The sequence below is a fragment of the Arvicanthis niloticus genome, chromosome 3 (assembly GCF_011762505.2).
Source record: "Arvicanthis niloticus isolate mArvNil1 chromosome 3, mArvNil1.pat.X, whole genome shotgun sequence".
NCBI lineage: Eukaryota > Metazoa > Chordata > Mammalia > Rodentia > Muridae > Arvicanthis > Arvicanthis niloticus.
The window spans coordinates 79,031,116-79,054,220 of NC_047660.1; the positions used below are offsets into that span (position 1 = coordinate 79,031,116).

At 36.5% G+C, this 23,105-nt stretch overlaps 1 protein-coding gene across 26 annotated transcripts in view; it reads right to left on the minus strand.

Moving 5' to 3' along the window:
• The window catches only part of Slmap (sarcolemma associated protein), a 119,989-nt gene that overhangs the window by 49,570 nt on the left and 47,314 nt on the right, over positions 1–23,105 (minus strand). For all 26 annotated transcript variants that reach the window (XM_076931283.1, XM_076931282.1, XM_034498524.2 and 23 more), the window contains exons 2-10: positions 21,027–21,174; positions 12,877–12,949; positions 9,843–9,879; positions 8,510–8,572; positions 5,631–5,726; positions 5,263–5,334; positions 4,023–4,163; positions 2,193–2,330; positions 4–172 (exon numbers count right to left, since the gene is read on the minus strand). In XM_076931283.1, coding sequence (XP_076787398.1) covers positions 4–172; positions 2,193–2,330; positions 4,023–4,163; positions 5,263–5,334; positions 5,631–5,726; positions 8,510–8,572; positions 9,843–9,879; positions 12,877–12,949; positions 21,027–21,174 — 937 coding nt within the window. The remainder of the gene's footprint in view (positions 1–3; positions 173–2,192; positions 2,331–4,022; positions 4,164–5,262; positions 5,335–5,630; positions 5,727–8,509; positions 8,573–9,842; positions 9,880–12,876; positions 12,950–21,026; positions 21,175–23,105) is intronic.

Here is a 23,105-nt window from a genome sequence, read left to right on the forward strand (position 1 = left end):
TACCTTGTAGAGCTGTTAGCCTTTCATTGGTGAAGTCATTATCAGCTTGCAAAGCTTCTATCTTTGCCTGGAGCTCTTGTTCCTTTTCTTCCATTTCATCAATTTTAGTCTGTAATTCTTTCTTCTCGGCTTGTCCCTTCTGTTGGATTTCCTCTTGTTTTCCCTCTGCTACCTGTTGCATAGGAATCTTCAGTCAATTCATAAAACCTCACCTTGCTTTAACTAGCCTAAAGTCAGGACTGACTTCACTCACTTACACTTCTGAGAAATATATTCAGAATTACAGAGCATATTTATAAAGCTGATTTTCTACAGAAAACAAAGACAGAGACTTGTGGAAAGTCAGTGATCTGCACTGAGCTCTTGACTTCACAGCATTGAGAAGGAAAACTTAGAAGCAAACAAGGAAACACAGGAGATAAACAAGCGATAGAGTCTAACTTAAATCCTCCATGTCTGTTATGTGGAAAATATATTCCCAAGTTTACTATTATTACTACAACTTGTTTGATAGTTCTAAAATACAATACTAATTTAAAATTATTAACTAAAAAGATGATAGTACAAACCCTTTCCAAAACATTTCTCTCAACAACACCTCTCTGAGAACTTCTGTGGGCTATACTCTGCCTTCTCATTTTTCTTTTGTTTAATTAATTTTTAAGTTAATATCACATGGTACTGTTTTACTATGGCATTCTTCATACACACGTGTCTATACATGACTTTACTTCATCCTTATTGCACCACCCACCAGATGGCTGCTGCCTCTCTGGCTGTTTCTGTCTCTCTTCCCACACAACCCTTTCTGCTTTTATGGCACATACATTCTATTTTCTCTCCAGTCCCCCACAATCTCTTCCTTCCCTCCCACAACCCACCAACAGATATGAGTAATACTGAGATGGATTTTCAATAAGTCAGTCACAAGACTTTAAAGGACCAACTAGATATTATCTTATGGTCTGATGCCCTTATTAAAAATGTTCCAGAGGAAACGCAGCTGAAACAGAATCAGTGGCATAGCTGAAGGCTGAGGCCAACCAACTCAAGCAGGTTATCCCAAGCGCCCTCTGAGTTTACTGCAGCACTAGACAGCTGGTCCATCACTCTGAGATCACCTAAAAATGAGGTTTGAAAAGCATCTGATGATATTAGATTTTGCTAATTCTTTTAACTTTATTATTATAATATGTACGTATATGATGCATGGGTAGGTGTATGTGGAGATCAGAGCACATCTGTGGTGTTAATTCCTTCCACCATGGGCTTCTGAGAGTGAACTCAGGATATCAGGTTTGTATTATCCTATGAGACATCTCACTATGGTTTTTGATTCTTTTTATAATTTATCTATTGTTGTTGTATGTGTGCCTGCATGTCTGTGTGTCTGCATATGTATGTATGCATGTGAGTGTGTGCACACGAGTGCTACACATGGCCAAGTTCTAGTGCATGGGTACCATAGCCCTCATGTGGAGGTCAAAAGCCAACTTTGGGGACTTTCCTTCCTTCCATCATAGGTTCTATAACTGGTTTACATGGCAGTACCCACACTGAACTATCTCACCAATTCATATCATATTGATTTTCATCTACTTCCAAGTGTATATTAGAAAATGCTGAAGCAAACACTACATCTGCTGTTATAAAGTGCTGACTACATTCCCAGCCAGAAGTATGTCTACTCTAAAGGTTTTTCAATTTCCATCAGTAATAGGGGGTAGACTAAATAGATCTAACAGTTTCAACTTTTTAATTTTACCCAATTTTACATCAACAGCTACTGAGTGATTCATAAACTTTTAAGCTATTTGTATGTTAGTGACTACTAGCTTAACATGCTTTCAGATAGTTAAATATAAGCTCTGATGGCTGGACTAAGAATTTCCCTCACGGGTCACAGGTTTGAATACTTAGTCCTCAGTTGGTAATGCTGTTAGAGGTGTTACTTTGCAGGAGGAATTATGTCACAGGGGATAGGCTTTGATGCTTCAAAGCTTCACCCATTCCCAGTGAGCTCTCAGCTTCCAGTTCCAGCTGCCATACCTGCTTGCTGCCACACATCCTCGCTATGATGTTGAGAGATTCCTACTCCTCTGGAGCCCTAAGCCCAAGTCACCTCTTCCTTCTATAAGGTACTTTGCTCTTGGTGTTCTATCACAGCAATATAAAGTAACTAATATACATACCTTTAATTTATCAGATAAATCTTTAATTTCATTAACTGCTCCATTATATTTATTGGCTAATTCTCTTAATTCTTCCTGAGTCCGTTCATTCATCTCTTTCAGGTGAGTACATTCATCTTCAGTATTACTCAGACTTCGCTGCAAGTCAAGTTCACAGGTAATTCACTTAGAGTAAATGGGTACTTATTTAAAATTATTGTAAATTCAATTTGTAAAAAGTATAGCTCTGTACAAGTGTACATGAACATTTGGGCTAAATTTATATAAAGCTGAGTTAAAAGACCAAAAATAATTTTAGGAACATATATACTAAAACACAACTAAGAGTTACTTTTTTTTTTTTATTATTTATTTATTTATTTATTTTATGTATATAAATACACCATTGCTCTCTTCAGACACACCAGAAGAGGGCATCAGACCTCATTACAGATGGTTGTGAGTTACCATGTAGTTACTGAGAATTGAACTCAGGACCTCTGGAAGAGCAGTCAGTGCTCTTAACCACTGAGCCATCTCTCCAGCCCAACAGCTACTTTTTTAATGTTGGGAAATGGGCAGAGAAAGTTACCTATTATTATTACTTTAAAGAGATCAACAAGTATGACTTTTAGCCTTGAATTATTTTAAAACCACCAACTCCTTTTCTATTTGCCCTTTTTTTTTTGGGGGGGGGGGGGGAGATTGGAGACAGGGTTTCTCTGTGTAGCTCTGGCTGTCCTGGAACTCACTCTGTAGACCAGGCTGGTCTCAAACTCAGAAATCCGCCTGCCTCTGCCTCCCAAGTGCTGGGATTAAAGGCGTGTGCCATCACTGCCTGGCTTCTACTTGCTTTTGAAACAATACTATGTTACTAAATTGGCTTCAAGTTCACTATGGAGTACAGGCTAGCCTGATCTCCTATATTGCACTCCCAAGTGCAATGAGTATAAGTACTTTCTATCCACTCCATCACAGTCACCTCTAAGTCAACAATCTTTAAAGTAAGAATAAAACCATGTAAAAATTCATCTAATGTGAAAACAGAAAGATGCTTGGAACTTCGTGTATATGTCAGATTAATCAAATATCAATGAACATAAAGCACGTGTTATAGAATGAGACCATAATACAACAATCCACATCCTCACACATGCTAAGCACATGCCCACTGAGCTAAATCCTCAGTCCCAAGAATCACATTTTGATTCTGCATAGGACCTAGAAGATATTAAACTTCTAAAGCCTGAGATCCAGTGCCACTCTAGAGCAGTGGTTCTTAACTTCTAAGGGAAGAAGACCCTCTCCTAGGATGCCTAAGACCATCCAAAAATACAGACATTCACATTATGATGAACAGTAGCAAAATTACAGTTATGGAGTAACAACAAAAATAATCTCATGGTTGGGGTCACCAGAACATGAGGAACTGTGTTAAAGGGTCTCAGCACTAGGAAGGTTGAGAGTCACTGCTCTAGAGGATAAAGTAGTAAAGGTTTCGGCCTTATGTGACCATCTTCCACTAAAAGTCGGCAACCTTTTATGACAAAAGATCAATTCCCACCAGACATGTTATCAGCATGTCTTTAAACCCACTACTTGGGAAACAAAATAGTTCAGGGGCCAATCTGGTCTATGTGGCAAATTCTAGACCAGGCAAAGGTAGTTCAGTTCCCAGCATTCACATCAGATGGCTCAAAACTGCCTACAATTCCAGGTCCAGTGGACCCAAGGCCTTGGCCTTCTGTAGACACTTCCACTCGCACACAATAGCCACACATACTACACACAGACACATAATTTTAAAAGTAAAACAAATCTTTAAAAACAATAGCAATAAAGGTGAAATACCTCAACTTCTGAAAGTTTTCTAACCACTTCGATTTTCTCCTGAAGAACCCGCCTCAGGGACTCTTTGGCTGTGGTTTCATAGTTGTGTTTGTCCTCCTGCAGTGCGATCAGCTCCTTCCGTAAACTATCTTCTGTTTGATTCTAGAATAAAAGACACTCACATTACACCTAAGTCACTTTTCTGTGAAAATTGTTTATCATTTGAAAGAAACACATTATAATACTCAAAATTATAAGTTAAGGTACCCACAAATACAAATGTTGGCCTATTATTAACTACATATGTATTTCAAAGTTGTATCAGTAAATTATGCTTTCAGAAATTATACTAATTTCAATAGGAATGAGTTAAAGGCAAATAGTTTCTCAAATATTAAGATTAAATTAATGTATTCTATGAAAGCCATCACAGTTTTATTTGTAAGCAAAAAACATTGCTATCAAAGGCCCCAAACATTTTGGAATAACAGCTAAGACAAAAGCAGTAAGAGCTTCATAAGGAAAAAGGAAATTCTAGGTCTAGAACAAAAACTGCAAGATTATCACAGAGCCTCTGGGCTAGCAGGCGACAGGAGCCATCAAAGCAGGTGAGAGAGAGCCAACCTCAAAGCATTTACTCACAGAAAACTCGCAATAATTCGATCATCAACAAAGATAACTACTAGTATAGACTGAAACACACCAAATGTACTTCAATCTAAACAAGGGAGAAAGCACTTCACTGTCATTTGCTGTTGGATTAAAAAATAATCCATTTATTCCGTTTTAATCTAGTAAATAATTGGGGGAGACTTGCTTATCCTTTTTTTTTTCTGTAGAAACTATACTTCAGAGTAATAAAATAGTTCAGGAAGAAATCTCTCTGAAGAAGTAAATAAAGAAATGATAGAATTACATTTCTACATTAAATATCTTTAATGAAATAATGGGCCTAGTGAAGAATCATCAATGAATGGTAACATCTTAAAAGGAAAACCATCTGCTATTATATGGTCTTTGACTGAAGATCAACACCATCCATGAAGTGGGAACAAGGAAAACAAGTATCATAACATCTAACCAGACCAATTATCTACTATTTTATGCCAAAGAACAAGAAAAATGTTTCAATAACAGTATATACCAAGTCAAATTCCAGAAGGCAAATCACCTGTCAGTGAATATCAACTGTAATAACAGAGACCTGAAACTACAGAAACACCATGAATTCTTCCTTGTGTACCTGAGATTAAATACCTACTTTGGAGCATGCCTGCAACTGGTTTCCCATAACTTCTAACCGTGATAAGAGTCTATCTTCATCTATTAAAGCCTGTTGAAAAAAATTAGATATAAATAAAAACCCAGAGTCACAACAACTACAAAAAAATATCATGTAGAACAAATTTTATTGCCAACAAAATGAAGAAAATTGGGAAAATCAAGAGAAATTTCTATAAAATGCTGTTTCAACTTTTATTCTTTAGTTAAGGAATAACTTTACTTTTGTTTGCCAGAAAAATCTTAGTTTTAATTCATTTAACACATACAAAACAAAAAACAAAAAAGAAAACCACCCTATTAAACAGTTTAAATGCTTCTTTAATATTAATTAAGTAAATGGAGTACCTGCCAACTAGTATCTGAAGCCTCCTGGGTGATGGCTAGTAGCCGCTGAAGTGTGGCTAACTTCTGTTCCAACATCTGTTCCCGATGTAAGGCCTCCTAACATAAATCACAAAATAAATTCTAGTCAACTCAGCAGCATGGTTCCTCTGAAGAATAACACTCAGTCTGGTTTGAATATATTCTCATATTGCATCCTGGATGTGTCTCAATATTTTAGCCCATCTACTGGACTGCACATACAGATGTAATAGGTTGTCTAGATGTTAACTTTTCCCTGCACGGAAAACAACTTATTTGTTTTCTTTCTCGAAATACAGATGAGAAAAATTAACAAATGTTTCTGCCTGTATTTAATAAATGCATAGATGTGTTTGTGAAATATTTATATATCTCAGAACAAATATATTTCAAACTAAGGCAAAACAATCTGGTCAACAATCAAAAACACAACAGCTCTCTAATACGGCATCGAAAACAGCAATAGCTTTCAGTTTTCCTTTTTAAAATATTATTTAAATATACCCACATGTATTTAAAAGAGAACTGCTCATGGCTTATGGCATTTTCAAGTGCTCTGACTCCCTGATTGTCTCACAGAGCAATAGTTAATATTCAAAAAATGAGAGCCCACTAAATATAAGCTTGATGTGTTAAGAGGTCAAAGGAATCTGACTATGGTGGAGGACATGGAGGAGCAAGAGTACTCAGTGGTTCACAGTTGATAGCTGTTAGGAGCACCCCCTCACAGGCTGTGAAGGTAAAGAGCCCACATCACTCAATGTGGCGTTGGCGCACCTTCATCCTCTGCAGCTCCTGCCAGTACCCAAAGGACACTCACTAACAGTCTATCTTGGAGCCACCTTTGCTTTAAATAGAGCACTTAAGTGTAAAACACTAATTTATTGCTCTCCACATCCTTGATAAACAATGACTAGGGAAAACCTGGCCTAATATATACTTAGACATCCTTTGTTTTAATGTAGACTGAGTAATCTAATAAAAACACTGTCACCTGAGAATCCACATCAAAACGGCTATTTACTGTATTTTACTTTAAGCTCCTGAAACATTCCTAATATTCAAGAAGTAGCAGATTCAAAATGTTTGACTTATGAACAAAGCTGCCAGCCAACCACAGTTTTAGAATCTACCTTCACTAGATGGTGTCATTACATCTTTTCAAAAATTCCATTCCATTAGTTGTTAATTCTGAACCAAACTTCAACAAGCATAGTACTTCTGTAAATGGTCTTTTAAATCTAAGTATAAAAAGATCTATTTCAGCTTTTTTCTGAAAGGGTTCACAATTTACATTAGAATCTCATCAATTCGGTAACGATTATACAAGAAGAAAAAGAAGAGATGGGACAATTCCTCTCAGTGTTAGCATAGGTAAGTGGATATTCAAAGAACTGACTGCAAAGTTGAGAAAGGATGAGAAGTTAAGCATGAGAGTCTCATCGGGATGAAGCACAGCACGCAGAATGTGACTGATCATTTAATCTATGCATTTTCTGTGTGAAAAACGAAGTGTAAATACATCTCAACATTTTCTCCTGCCTCTCAAGAGAAACCCACAAAAACTAACACATCTTCCCATTTAATAAGAAATGCTCAGTGATCTTCGCATCATGTGTCTTATGTTGTAGGCACTACTGTAAATGCTTTAATCATATGTCCTTTATGATGTGGAGAGCTGTGCTACTGCTGCCTACATGAGGAGAATTAAGTCCAAAGGTTAAGTGGTGGCTTAAAAAAAACAAAAACAAACAAACAAACAAACCCTCTTAATAGATGAGCTGTTAAAGCCAGGGATGGATCGAATCCAGCGAGACCTGACCCATTCTGACTGGAGGAGCCTTTGCTCTTATCTACTCACCTGATGAGCAAATGTGTAAGATCACTTTCTATGCAGCACTCCATGGTGCTTGGTGGAAAATAAGATCTAATTACTATGGTAGTTATTTCTGTACTTTTACATAGATACACATGTCAACTGCCCAACTAACAAAAGGACAGAGGGTCACTGGTGTTGACTCCATGGTTTTAAAGAGAAGACAACTAAAAGCCTACACAAATAAAATTATTCACTGAAGGTCACGGCACTGAGCAGAAAAACCAAGATCAAGATCAAAACTCCAATCCCGAAACTTCCAAACCAAGTTTTCTCTAAACCATCCACACTTAATATGAAGGAAAAAAAAAAAAAAAAAAAAAAAAAAAAAAAAAAAAAAAAAAAAAAAAAAAACCACTTCTCTGCTTTTAGAGCTGCTTGTGTCTCTTTGAATAAAGAATTAAGTGCTGGGGAGGCGGGGTGCTTTCCAAGTGGCTGCTCTGTGCTCTGGATCCTGAAACACAGTTCTGGGGTCTAAGTGTCAAGCTACTGTAAACGCAGACTAGGGTAAATCACACTGCATGTGTGATGGATGCTGTGTAAATTCTTGAATTTCCCTGTTCCTTAGTTACTCCACATGGAAAAACAAGAAGGAGATATCTACATTCTCTACATAACAGTCCAACTGAACCACCAGAGGTGAGGGGCTCCAACGGAGGAAGGCACAGAATACAGACTACACAGTTATGTACTCCTATCCCACAGTCAAAACCTGAACAAGTTTAATTTTACTCAAAAATCACTTCTGAATCCCCTCATACTGGAAGAAAAAAAAAGTTCTCTTGCACATAAGCTTATCTTCTCTAGACTCAGCAATCCTGACTCCTTTTTCTTCACAAGATCTATTTTTAAACCTTCATTCTTCCTTAAAAAGATATTTCCTGTGTACATGTTTCCAGCTAATATTTTTTATTCTGTATTTGTAAACTGGCAAAATAAAATTTAAGTTACTCTTAAAGGCTAAGAATTTAAGATTTCCTTTTACCTGTAGATACTGAGAAAGTTGGAAGAGTTCCTGAGAGTACATACTTGGAGTGTTAGCAGCAACCTAGAAATAAAACACAATATTACCAATCACAGAAAACAGTATATTAAAAAGGCCATTAACAGCCAACAAGATGGCTCAGCAGGTAAAGCTGCCTGCTATCAAGTCTGATAACTTCAGCTTGATACCTGTGCTAGACAGTTTTATGCCAACTTGAACAGGTTAAGTCATCTGAGAGGAAGGAACCTCAATTAAGAAAATGCTTCCTGTAGGGCGTATTCTTAATTAGTGATTGAAGGGGAAGGACTCAGTCAATTATAGTTGGTGCCATCCCTGGGCTAGTGGTCCTGGGTCGTATAAGAAAGCAAACCAAACAAGCCATGGGTAGCATGCCATGCCAGTAAGCAGCATCCCTCTGCATCAGCTCCTACTCTAGGTTCCTACCCTCTTTGAGCTCCTGTCCTGACTCCCTTTCATGATGAACAATGAGGTGGAAATGTAAGCCAAATAATCCCTTCCCTCCCCACGTTGCTTTTGGTCATGATGTGTGTCACAGCAATAGTACCTTAACTAGGACAATCCCCAATATCTACATGGTAAAAGGAGAGAACCAACTCCTGCAAGTTGTTCTCATCTCCACTTGTACAGTGAGCATGCACAAAAAATAAAATGCACCTAAAGAATAAAAACAAACCAATTTCATGAAACATCATCTACTTTCCTAAATATACAGATAACAAATTTTAATTGACCTAGTCTCTTACTTCTCAATTACTGTGTACATTAGAACTCAAAATATTTCTGCTATATGTCCAGAATGTACAATGGTGTTACACTGCTCACAGCAGCTTTATAAGCAAGACAATGAAGCAAGTACTACTCGTGAAACTTTGTAAGTCAAATCACAAACTTATAGCACAAAGGTATTGAATCTTCTTCCTGTAGTTCTTATTTCAGAGCTGCTTTTCTGTATGGGTAAATACTGAGTGAGCCTCTTGGATAGAAAGCTTTGGGAAATTCCTTAGTAAAAAACTAGGAAATTCCTAGTAAAAACTGTACTTCAGTAGAAGGTAACAGTTAATCCCACTTACCTCTGGCTAGGCACACAACCAGGTACATTTAGTATACTCAGTCAGTAATACTTGGGCTACAAAAGCTTTGAAGAAACAGCCACTCCAAATTCTCCAGACAGTGAAGGTTATATTAACTACACACTCATATTTAATATTTACTTCATTACAAAAGCAGAAGTAAGTTTTTTAGGAAAGACATATTAAATATAAATGTCACTGAAATCATCCCCAGCGTTTGGAAAGCAACCGTCAAGACTTACTTTGTCTACAGGACTCGGTAATGGAGCATGGATGACACTGCAAAGTAAAGTTTAGAATTTTTATCTCATTTCCTGAAAACAGAGGAAATGGCATCAGAGCACCAGAGTATCTTGTCACAAAATTCATGCATATGCTCTCATGTAATTAGAAAATTGGCAATTATCTTAAGATATTCTAGACCACACTGGCTCTGCTTACCAGCTAAAGGGGAGGTAACTAATCAAGACAGGCTCACCTTCCATACCCATGAAGTGGCCTCCACAGTTAATAAATGTGCTAATGTAAACAAGAGGCTTAAGCAATGCAACAGTAGCCAACCAACTGCTACCTTCCACTCTCATGAGAAAGGAAGCCAGGGACCCTATGTTATAAAGCCCTGTAAGATACTGTGTGTGTCTTGAAGGCAGGTAGAGGGATGTAGAACAAGGATGTCACCTGCACCTCCTACACTCTGCATCTCAGAAAGCAAGGTAGTGACAACCAGCTTAAAGGCCGATTAAGAAAGTTCCCAGGTTCAACTGGTAAAGCACATGTGAATGCTGAGAAACTGACATGGTATGACCTGGCACGACATATACAGTGGAGGGTTAAGCACCATCACCCATTTTCTGCACACCAGGATATCTTACAGAGACTTCACTGAACATGCATAAAACTTCTACTGTATTTATTTGAAAACATGTCTGTGTCTCAGGAATTATGATCAGTTCACCCCTGCATCCACAGAGCCAATCTATCACAAGGATCTAAGGAACTTACTGTCTAGTGAAGGTTTTCAAAAAGTTGTAAGTGACTACAGGTATTCTTCACTCTATAGAATTCAAATGGATGTCTTCAACAGAAGTTAATTTTTCTTGACTACACAGGTAATATATGTTAAATACAGAATATGTAGGAAGTATACAAAACTAAACTAGAATTATTCAATCCTAGTACCCAGAGGTAATCATTTTTTGTATATATTCCTTTTTTCTGTCACTATGTATATATAGAGGGACATTAACACAAAAACCCTAAATGAAACAAATAGATCTTTTAAAATCTGGTTTTCTTAGTGACATGAGAAGGAATTCTCTTTGCTCATAAAAATCTGGCTAAACAAACAAACAAAAACAAACAAACAAACCCAAAAGGCTAAAAAAGTCACATAACATATTTCATAAATATTCTTGGTTTTTTATAGAAACTGTACAGGATATGGGTGTGCTGTGTTTGAATTGTTGAAAAACTTCTTGTGTATACAAAGAATATAACAAGGAAATGTTAGCAAAAACTGTTAGTGTTTGCTTAGGTTTATAAAGCTATAAGCAATTTCTATTTCTTGTTGTTAGAAAATTATAAAATATAACAAAAACTAAGAAACAATCAGAACTACCTACTGAAGATCTTCAGAAACACTATATACTGTTTACATAACAGACTTGGCATGTATTCAACCATTAGTAGCCCTTTAAACAGGAGCTAGGGAGACTCTTTAGTAGGGAAAGCCCCCATTGCTCAAGCATCCGCAGAACCCTTGTAAAAGGCCAGGTGCTACAGCATGCTTGTAACCTCAGCACTCAGAAGGTGAAGACAGGTAGACCCATGAGGCTCACTAGCCCTATTCCAATGAGGTCCTGTCTCAAGACACAAGGCACACAGCTCCTGAGGACCAACACCTGAGGCTGCCCTAACCCCCACAGGCAGGCAATACACATGCATATAAACATCACACATATAGTCACCAAATGAGAAACAGTAAAAAAGAATTAACTATTAAAGGACATTGAAAAATCCATGCTTTAAAGAAGCTGAAAGGCAAGCAGCAACAGCAAGGCTGTCCTCTGACCGCCACACAAGCTATGGCACCCAGGTATACTCACACACGTGCACGCACATACACAGTCAAAAACACAAAGATAAGATCCACATTTTATTAGATTTATTTTATTAGATGGAACCTAACAACAAAAAAGACATACATGACTGCTCAAAGCTTTTAGCTCTATCAAAAATAATCTCATATCAACTAAATTTCATATCAACTATAAACACTAGTCTTTAAAAAGTTGTGTATCATTGGTGGACTGATTAATTATTCCATGACTGAAAGCTTACTCCTTGACCCATAAATTAGGGTTTGCTATGTTAAAGTTCTTGAACTTTACTGCAACTTAATAAACTCTAATTAAAATAAATTTTAGAATCTCTGCCTTGCATCATCTGGCCATAAAATTACAGAAAGAAAAGAAAAAACTATAGTAGGTCTTAAGATGGCTGTCAGGAGAGGCTATTATAGCAATGAAGGAAGGGAACAGACTCTGCTTTACCTCTCTCCCCTGCTCACTAGTCAGCTTTCCCTTAAACTCTAGACATTTTGGCACAATCAAAATCATACAAACCACTAGTAAAATATAAACTATAATAACAGGAAGGAACAAGTATCTAGCATAGTAAAGGTCTTTCTAAAATTAAAAGAAATAAGCATTAATATTTAAATACTTCCCAGTCCTCTCCATACCTCACAGTGATAATCTGTAAAAAGTACAGGATATACTTACGTTTACATTTTAAACTCTAGATTTCATGGTAGGACTTGATATTGCTTCATAAAACATAAAATACAACTCTGGGGCGAGTTATTTTTTAATTCTCATTAAAAAGATTACTAACTATATTGACATCTTCAAGTTCTGGTACATAATAACACCTACTTTAACTGCACAGGCAATCACAATGTAAAATGCTCTATATTAAAAAGGAACACAGTAACTAACATATCCTTAATATCGCAAAAAGCAACTAATTATCTATTCAAATATACATTGTAAAATTAAACTTGGAAACAAAACCACCTTTACCTCTGATACATTATTATTTACTAGATTTTCAAATAATGAAAAAATAATTAAAATTGAAGTATATGTCAAAAGGTACTATATTAATTTTTTAATATATTAAAGTAATCTTGTAGTATTAATAGCATGTCATCACTCTGAATATTACCAACCAAGATAATTAATTCAAAACTTCACAGCACTAAATTATACTCACTCTGAACGGAGTCGGGCTTCCATACCATCTGGTAGAAAAAGTTTTATTGTGGAAACAATACACCCATGGGTAACTGGTTAAAACAAATAAAATAATTGTTTAAAAATATGAAGCTTGGTAGGTCTCATATCATATCTAAATTTGTATTTCATTCACAAAAGTAATAATTCCTAGAAAAGTAAATACATCTAATGGTTTAATGACACTATATAGTACTACCTTAGAAAAACTTTTAATTCTTAGACAATGAAAAGTCAACTCCCCAATGTACAGAAATAGTAAGAGGAGAGAAGATGTTACATCTAAGTCTCAGTTTGCTGACATCATATCTAGTCTACTGACTTTTAAAAAGTAGTGCTTAGTCTTAAATCCTCTGTCTCCAACTGTCTTCCAACCACACTTCCTGAGACTTGAAAGTCCCTGATGCACAATTTAGAACATGTTACATACTCTTCTCAAGTTACAGGCAAGAAATTCAAGGCCGCTGACACTCGAGAGTGTCTCTCTGATTCTCCCTTTGTACAGATGCTCTGACACACACAGGAGGCTCTCCAGGGCAGCTTTCATACAGTTGTTTGTCTTTCCATCTCCAATACCTTTTGATAAAGTCACAGCAATCTCTTTGTATCTAATGCATAATACTGCTTCTCACTCTTTTTCCTACTGAAGGTTTTGAGAAACAAACCTCCTATATACAGCCAACTGTACAGACCATGTACCTTTTATAGAAAAAAAAATGTCTTCCAATGTAAAGACTGACAGCTCTGGTTTTTCTGTTCTTAAAAATACCACATCACTGATGGGGTCAACAAATGTGTTAGTTTGCTAAACTGACTTAAACTTAAACTTAAACTGACTTTTGTCTGATGTGAGCAGACAAAAACACATTGTATAATGGTTTTAAGAGTAGTGCTTACAGTAACTATATATATACATCTGCCAAGACTCAGTGAGTTTTGGCAGATGTATACAATATTTAATTTAATATATATTATATATAATAGTTTTATTATATAGTTATATAAAATAGTTTACTATATATTTATATTTTATTATATACAAATCAATATTTTATTATATAATATATTGTGCATTATAATAAGTATATATTATATAGTTATATAATATAGTTCTATTGATATATCACTATATATCAATAAAACTATTACAACAATTATTATTGCTTTAGGGATATACTATGTTGAACAACAACAACAATATTATCAAGATGATAATACAAAGTAATATGACTATCATCTGGAAATATATATTAAATTTAAGGAATTTAGTATAGTTTAGTCAATATTTGTTTTCAGTGACTGATTATACACAAAAACTGCTAACACAGACAAAGAGCATCTATCTGCCATGAATCATTTGGCCTCTTCTTTTGTGGCCGCATCCTCTAAGCTACTACCACAGGTCTCTTATACATAGGCAGGTTACATGCAATTTCCAAATATCTTACTGCTTACGACCCCATTTTTATGAACATCTGTGATATTCTTTACCTCCTTGCTAACATAACCAAATGAATTTTTTTTCTCTTCATGGCTTTTGAATCAGTCCCTGCCTCCAGTTTCCTGCCTGAGGTTCCTGCCCTGATTTCCCTGTATGATGAACTACAAATTGTCAGCTGGAATAAAACCCTTCCTCTCCAAGTTGCTTTGGTTAAGGTGTTTTATCACAAAAGAAACCCTAAGACAAGCAGTGAGTGCTTTTAACCACTCCTTTTAATTGCTTTTAATTCCACACCCCTCTGCTGGAATTCTTAATTCTCAGCCCAGAAAGACTTTCCTCAAACACCAGAATGAGAGAGGTTCCTTTCCCTTCTGTGTCATCTAAGTTTTTCCTCTTATCCAGGCTCATCTCTTCTATGTCTTCATCTCCAGACATTCCAATTTTTGCTCAAACCCCTCTTCCCTTAGAACCACTCCCCATCAAACCTTCATCCTCAAATCTCTTGTCTTTTTCTTCAACTTTCTCTGATCTCAGAGCCACTTCACTTAGTCCTCAGATTATTGCTGTCAGCTGTGCCCCTGCCCTTAAAGCCTCATCTCCTACTTGACTCTTGCCTCCTCCCTCAAATCCTTTGTTGATCCAAAAGGCCAAAAATAAATCAAAACATTCCCCCTTTCTAGCAGCCACAGACACCCTAGTGCATAGAGCCTAATCCACTCACTTGTGATGCCATCACACAGTTAGCACCTAGGTCTTCATAGCCCTGGCATTTCAGCCCAAGTAGCAGGGGTTTTATAAAATTTATCTGTAAGCACCACCTATTAAACTCATTAGAGAGATAGAGATAGATAGATAGATAGAGAGAGAGAGAGAGAGAGAGAGAGAGAGAGAGACAGAGAGAGAGAGAGAGAGAGAGAGAGAGAGAGAGAGAGAGAAGGAGGAGGAGGAGGAGAAGGAGAAGAAGAAGGAGGAGGAGGAGGAGGAGGAGGACATGAAGGTGGTAAAGGCAGAAACAGCTATTTTGAAAGAGGAAGGGGAAGGGGCAAAAGAAGATAATGGGTGAATATAACCTAAATATTTCATTTACATGTATAGAATATCATAATGAAACAGATTATGTCTGATTAAAATATGCTAATAAAAAGCTTTTAATGAATTTATAACAAAAAGAAACATAGGAGGATGAGTTATAGAATAAAACTGCAGTACCAAAGCCAACATGTGATATATCACAACAGCAATTCTCTCCATCAGCTAGGTTGCTCTCATGTTCAGCAAACGGACTGATACATAAATCAATGAGGCTAAACAAGGACTAATTCAGGGGAAGCAGAAAAAAGTCCATGTCTTAGTATCTACGAAAAGATTTCATGTTAACTAGATACACCCAAAAGCAGAGAAACCTTAGCAACAAGAATTTAGGAAATGTAATTGGCATGTTTTTTTAAATATTTATATCAATCAACTCAGTACAGTAGATTTTCCCCAAATACTGTGCTAAAAAGTGTTAACAAAAAAAGGAACTAGAAGCCAGGCAATAGTGGTACACACCTTTAATCCTAACACTTATGAAGCAGAGGCAGGTGGGTCTCTCAGATTGAGTTTCAGGACAGCCAGGGCTACACAGAGAAATCTTGTCTCAAAAAACCAAAATCAAAGCAGAACAGAACAGAAAAATGGAGGGAGGAAAGGAACTGGGAGTCAGATGAGTTTGGGAAACACTGGGTTAGAAGAAGTTTAAAATGTTTTTATAAGTATTACTTCTGAGCTTTCTTTGGGGGTGGGGGGGACAAAAAAAAAAAAGCTGAGAATAGTTATTTCTCAGTAGTAAAGCAATTGCCTTGCATATATGCAAGGCCCTAGGTTCAATTCCCAGGACAGAAACAAAAAACTTCAAGAGTATTTTTACAGCATAAAGATACATTTTCCAAGCTTATCTGACCATCAGCTACACCCCCTTGTCCTATTTCAAAAACACTTATAGAATCTGATATTGTGAGGGAAATACTTAGAATAATAGTGTGCTAAAGAAGTCTATACAATATTTTGTTCTCAGACACCACAAAAAAATGATTTCTGTATTTCATACTCAAGGACTAAATAGTAGAGCATATAATTTACAGTTTGTCCAGAAAGGAAAAGGAGCATTAGAACATTGCCACATTAACTATACAGATATTCTAAACCATATTATAAATTTCATCAGTGTTAAATAGGAAAAACAGGTGTGTCCAAATGGAGGCAACAGAACCTGTGAGGAAGAACTATTTACGATGACTCCATGCATAGAGACTACTAAAATCAAGTAACACTGTGGGCTGACTGCCACTGGGTTTCCCTCCTGTTATCTGCACAGACCATTTACTTTGGTTTCAAGAGCTATTTACTTTGTGGTACGCATTTGACCTCTTTTTGCCTCTTCACACATATGCCACTTAGGGGACCATGTTGAGTCTGACTGGCTTAAAACCTTTTGGAGGCCATGGAATGGGAAGGAGAAGGAGAATGGGAGGTCTCATTATATCTGGCTCTGGCTCGAATCCTGTTCCGAGTAGGGAAGCCAGTGACATTTTATACTTAGAGGTCATCTGAAGGATCTCAAGAAGATTGGCAAAGGAAGGATAAACAATAGAATCCTTAAAAAACTCAGAAACATTTTAAAAAAGAAGATCTGAATCAGGGATTAGCATTTCTAGACTGAAATAACTTGCATTAACTGATTTTTACCATTTAAGATAAAATAATTGTTGCAATTTTTCTTAGTTTGATTTTATGAGGCTTCCGGTTCCTCAGCTTTAAGAGTTAGAAGTGCAGAGGACGAAGGGTGATTCAACAGTGCTTTTGTTCTAAAATTAATATTCTATCATTCTATCTTCTCTTGAGAACTACAGTTTAGTCATCACAAAGCTTTCAAGCTTAACTACTTTTTTAAAAGATTTCTGTTTGAATTATGTGCATAAGTGTCTGTGTGTGTGTGGACACGGACGTGCAGGTACCTGAGGAATCCAGAAGGTGTCAGACATCCTGGAGCTAGAATCACATACACTTTTGAATTTGAGGTCCTTTTGTGGGCACTGGGAGCTGAACTCTGGTCCTCATTAAGAGCAACACATCTCTCCAGCTTCTTCAACTACTTTCTACATTCAGGTGTAACTGAGGCTTGTTGTTGTTTCCCAAGTCCTGGGGATTAAATTAGGATCTCATGCGTACCTGGCCAGCCTTCTACCAATGAACTAACCTCCTACCAACCAAGCCATTCTTCTTATAGGACAGGAGATATAAGTGCTTTTATGCTTTTTCTTCATCTACTGGTTTTCAGAATGGCGAATACATTTCATCTAAGTTCTTCCAAAAGTAATTTTAAAAATCCATTTTTCCTTTTAAGTTTTAACATAAGCCCATCAACTTAAACATATTTAACATACTTCAACCCAATGCTGCTATAATTTAATGTTCAAAATGCTTGTCTTTCACAGTGGAGACTCACTCATGTTAATTCCTAGAAGTCCTTTTAATGGGAGGCCAGCAATCTTAGACAAATACCTCTACTGATATGACAGAAATCTTTCAGGCTCAATGTATATATTCATTGACCTTGACTCAGAATCTGCTGTTTCTCCAACAAGTTTTGACTCTACATAGTTTCTAGATTCTTTTTCTCAATATGCAGCAGATTCCCCTACTTTATTTCTCTCAGCCTACCATGAGTAATTACTACTGGCTTATTCTACATCCCCCCACCCCCCCCGCCAATGAGATGTGGTTCTGTGGGTTTACCTACTTGCTCAATAAATATTTACTAAGAACTTGCTGTTTAAACAACAGTATTGCTGGGAATAACGTTGAAAACAAAGGTGATTATGTCCCTGCCTTTAAGATCTCAAGAGGGAAACAATCAGACATACATATAAAAAGGAGGAGCCATAGCTGCTATAGGAACTAAAAGAACATGGGCATTTGTGCTGAGCATGGACAATGGAAGGTTTGAAAGAAATATACATAGTGAGCAGAACAGACAAAGCAAGGCCAGAAAGCTGCAAATGGAAAGAAAGGCAATAAACAACAACAAAAAAAAGTTACAAATAAGAAAGAAAGCACACAAACAGCAGACAGCTGGAGTGCGCTGAGAACAAGAATAAGAAGTAAGGGATGTGCTCAAGATGCAGAGGCAGGTGGGTCTCACAAGCTTAGGACCAGCTTGCTTTATGTAGGAAGTTTCAGGCCAGCCAGAACTACATGAAGAAAAAGAGGAAGAAGACCTCAAGCAATTAGAGCACTTGCTGCTCTTCCAGAGGACCTGAGCTCTAGTCTCAGCACCCATGCTGGGCAGCTCACAGCCACCTGCAACTCAGCTCCAAAGACCCTACACTGTCTGGCCTCCATGGGCACCTGCACGTGGGTGGCGAACAGACACATGGATGTAATTGTTTAAAAAGAGAATGTATACTTCAAGCCTTCTGAATGCCAGCCCCCAATAAATGTTGTCTGACTAAAGGACCTTTCCTCTCTAATACAGTTAGAAATGTTTGACTTCTTCTACCCAGGCTATCTAGTAGTACTGTATAAAGTGGTATACAATATCATACTATTGTTTAACATTTTTTAGAAATCTATACTCTTTCCTAGTATAAGCTTGAACAGGTGATACATGTTTTCTAACATAACTGCATCTCAATAGCCTACAAATTAAATAAAGTTTGTTAATACAATAAATGCCCAATGCATTTAAATGACAAACTTTCTTATTTCCTAAGATGACAAAACTTTCTTATTTCCTAAGATGGCAGAAAAGATAAAAATTTCAACAAGGCTGCAGAAATACTGTAATTTAGTAATTATCCTAAATTAATTAGTAAATATCCTAAATTATGATAATTTAGTAATTATCCTAAATCTCCTTCAGACATAGATGGGAAAAGCGTATGAAAAACTCTAGAAAGAGTTGCAAGCTGCATTCTGTAATCAACACCCTGTAGATCTGCACATATGCCGGCACATTGAAGGCTTTGCTCAGCATAGCTTATAAATCATTTCCTAAAACTGATCACCACATTCTTTTATCAATTAATGCCTAATAAATTCTATTGAAGACGCTCTATCAATAAGTAGGGATTTCTCCAAGCAAATGCGAGGTGAGTTCCTTACATGTGGGACTCCACTCACTTGAGCCTGAGTTTGCTAGGACAGCAGCAGAGAGGTGTGCCCAGTGCTGCTCTTCTCACTGTGAGTACAGCTTGAGTACTTGTACTAAGGGGCAATCAACACTTCACATCACAACTGTACCTGTAAGTTGGCTCTACCCAAAACCAAGTACCAAAACAAAACTTAGAGAGGAGGAAAACTAATCTAACAGACATAAGACTACCAATCTAAGGGCAATGCAAGTTTATGCAGAGATCTGCAACAAATGAGAGTCAGCACCACTGCCAAGTCCACTGTACTGTGAAAAACATCAGTCTAAAAGATTTAGGGCATCTCCAGATCAGACTATGCTTAGAAAACAGGAGAAACTTACCAAGCTATCAGTCCACTATGTGAATTAAGCTAATAAAGTGTAACTGCCCTCTTTTGGTTTGTACCAGAAGTAGTTTAATTTTGAGTCACCCTTAAGAGTTCATAATCAGAGAGCAGACAGTGAAATAGTTAAAGCCAAGAAATTTCAGAATTATAAAATAAATAATTTTAAAGAGCAATTGATTATTTAGCTAGAGAATTTCCAGTTTCAGGGACTGTAGCACAGGAAACCTTATACTTGCATTTAGCCTAAAGAGATAAATCATACTTGATATATATCAAGCATAGATCTCCTTGTTCTCTTTGGTCATTTATTGGGTTTCTTTGGTACTGCAGATAGTCATGTGTATGATCTCTATTCATGAGGCTGGAGATACATAGAGAAAAACATAAGCTTGGAGCACTTTTCTCAAAACTGAAGTTTCCACACAAAAGAAGCACAAGGGAGCATTTTACCCCACATTTTTTTCATGGAGTACTGGTATAAGAAAAATGGTACCTAGGTTTGCAGTCATCACCCTCTGACTGTAAGCAAGAGTATGCTAACATTTTAACAGCATGTTAAAGATAGGGAAAAAAAAAGACAGTGAGGACCTTAAAGCCACAATTACTTATTTTTAGGATAAAACATTTGACAATCATAGCGTTATTTTTTTACAAGTTTTTAGTTAGGATACAAAATAATAAGTTTCACTCTATCTTTTTATACATATACATGTATATGAGTACAAGTATATCAATTGCTTTACTTAGAGCATTGACCCATTACTCATCCTATAGCCCTCTAGCTAATTCCCTTCTGCTCTCATGACTGAGTTCCAATATATCATTAAGTCAACCAAACAAACTATGTCCATCCTGTTCATTAAATCTCAGTAAGTCTTGCTATTGATAATAAACACCATCCCATGCTGTAAGTTCATCTTAGCTGGGTGTGAGGTCACTGCAGCCAAGCCCTTCCTGACACAATAGCTCCCTATGATTTTATAACATGATGAATATCCATTACTAATTAACATTTTATAATTTATAAATTAAAAAAAGCAAAAAAGTGGGTAATTTTTTGCTTCACATGTCCTTAAATAACTTTTACAAGAATGTAATGTTTTATAGAACTACAAAGAATTTGACAGCTTATAAAGATGAATGACAAGAAAAACTGATCACACGCATACCTTTCCGTGTATTCTCTGTCACATCTACCCCAAACTGGATAATGTCACCAGAAAGAATTTCGCATGGTGGACTTTCTTCAGAGCCTCGACTCAATCTCTGGCTATTTATAAAGGTACCATTACTACTTTTAGTGTCTTGGAGATAAAACTGGGAAAAAAAAAAAAAAAGCAAATGATTAGAAGTAATAATTCCAAAACTTTTTAAAAAGTACAGTCTGTCACTTTGCAGACTACTTCAAGTAGACTTTTTCCCCTATCAACTGAAACCACTCATTTCAGTTAACATTCAATATATATGAAAATAAAAACTCAAAAGAGGATAGCTTACAATAGAACTGAACATATGGCAGAACCACCTCATTAAACAGATTGTGTTATGTTAAACATAGTTAGAGCACAACTCAACAGTTCCAAAATTTCTTGGTATTTATCCAGAATAATGGAAAATACAAGTCTTCACAAAACATTCATAATAGCATTGTTCATAAAAAATAAAAAACAGAAACAATTGAAAATGTCTATCAACTGGCTCCATAACAAATGCAGCATACCACACCAGGTTATGTTTGACAATACAAAAGACTTAAGTACTGATTGATACATGTATACTTTCACATGATGAGCCTACAGAACATAATGCAGAGAAGACAGTTGGGGATGAGAGTGATAGCATATTCCTGTAACTTCAGCATTCTGGAGGCTGAGGCAGAAGGATTGTGAGATCAAGGACAGAAAACCCTGTCTCAGAAGAAAAGGGAAAAGACAAATGAGGACTGGTGGCAGCTCAGGACAGAGTGCTTGTAAGCACACAAGATCCTAGATTCAATGCCCAGCAGGACAGTACAAGAGGTGGCAAGGGAGAACCAGCTGCAGAGATCACCACAAGTCTCCAAAGACCATATATTATATTAGTTCATTTACCTGAAACATACCAAATGTGTGAATACATAAAAACAAAGGTACATCGGTGATTACAGGGAACAAAGGTAGCAGAGTGAGTGATTGATAGTTTCTTTTAGAAATAGTGAAAAAATAAGGTTGTACAACACCATGAATGCACTAAAAGCTACTAAACACTTTAAAAGGTAAATTTTAATTCTGAAACAGTAGCCCATATCTATAATCCAGCACTCAGGAGTCTGAATTTGATACCAGCCTGAACAACATGATAGCTCAATGTCAGCCTAAGTAATATAATGAAACCTAATCACAAGAGTAGAATCAAAAAGCCTACAGTACAGGTACTAATATTCATATATAAATAAGAAATGTCATGGTTGAACAAGTTAAATCTTTCCAAAGATCACAGAGGTAATACGCACAAACAAGGATTCAATTAATAGGACCAGAAGAATATAACTTTCATGTTTCATTATCCTTCATTCATCTCTCAAGCACTCTTCCAAAATTAACCACATCAACAATTTGCTAAAAATGATACTTCATTTATTCACAGGTAACAATTTAAAGGCTACTGTACTATCTATAAATGACTTATTCTGTTTAAAATTTCAACACAAAACAATTGCTGACTTTGTCTAGCAATCTATACACTTAATTACAGATCATTAACTAAATTCTGTTGATATTTTACAAACCTATCTGAAATTTACATCCCTTAACACCAGGAAGACAAGGATAGGCGACGCTATCAGGAAAGAACAGTTATTCACAAAGCCTTTTATAACATTAGAACTTAAAAGAATGGAGGCGGATACTTTTAATATATCATTAGGAAATGTGGCAATAAATGGATTCTGGTTTAATTTTTTAGTATTTATGCCTGGAAAAGACATATATAGCTAATACAAAATTTACAATCACTTCAAACTTCAAATAATGACCTGTTTGCCAGTTAAGTGAATTTATAGGATTAAAATTCTCTCTCTCCTTTGAATACTTTAGATTAGTTTTATTTAAGCATGAGTGTTTTGCCGGCACATATATATGTGCACCATGTGCATGCTGGATGCCCACAGAAGCCATAGAGGGGTCCAATCCCTGGAACTAGCATGCCTGTAAACTGCCGTGAGTGCTGACAATCAGTTCTGAGTCCTTGGCAAACGGAACCGTGCTCTG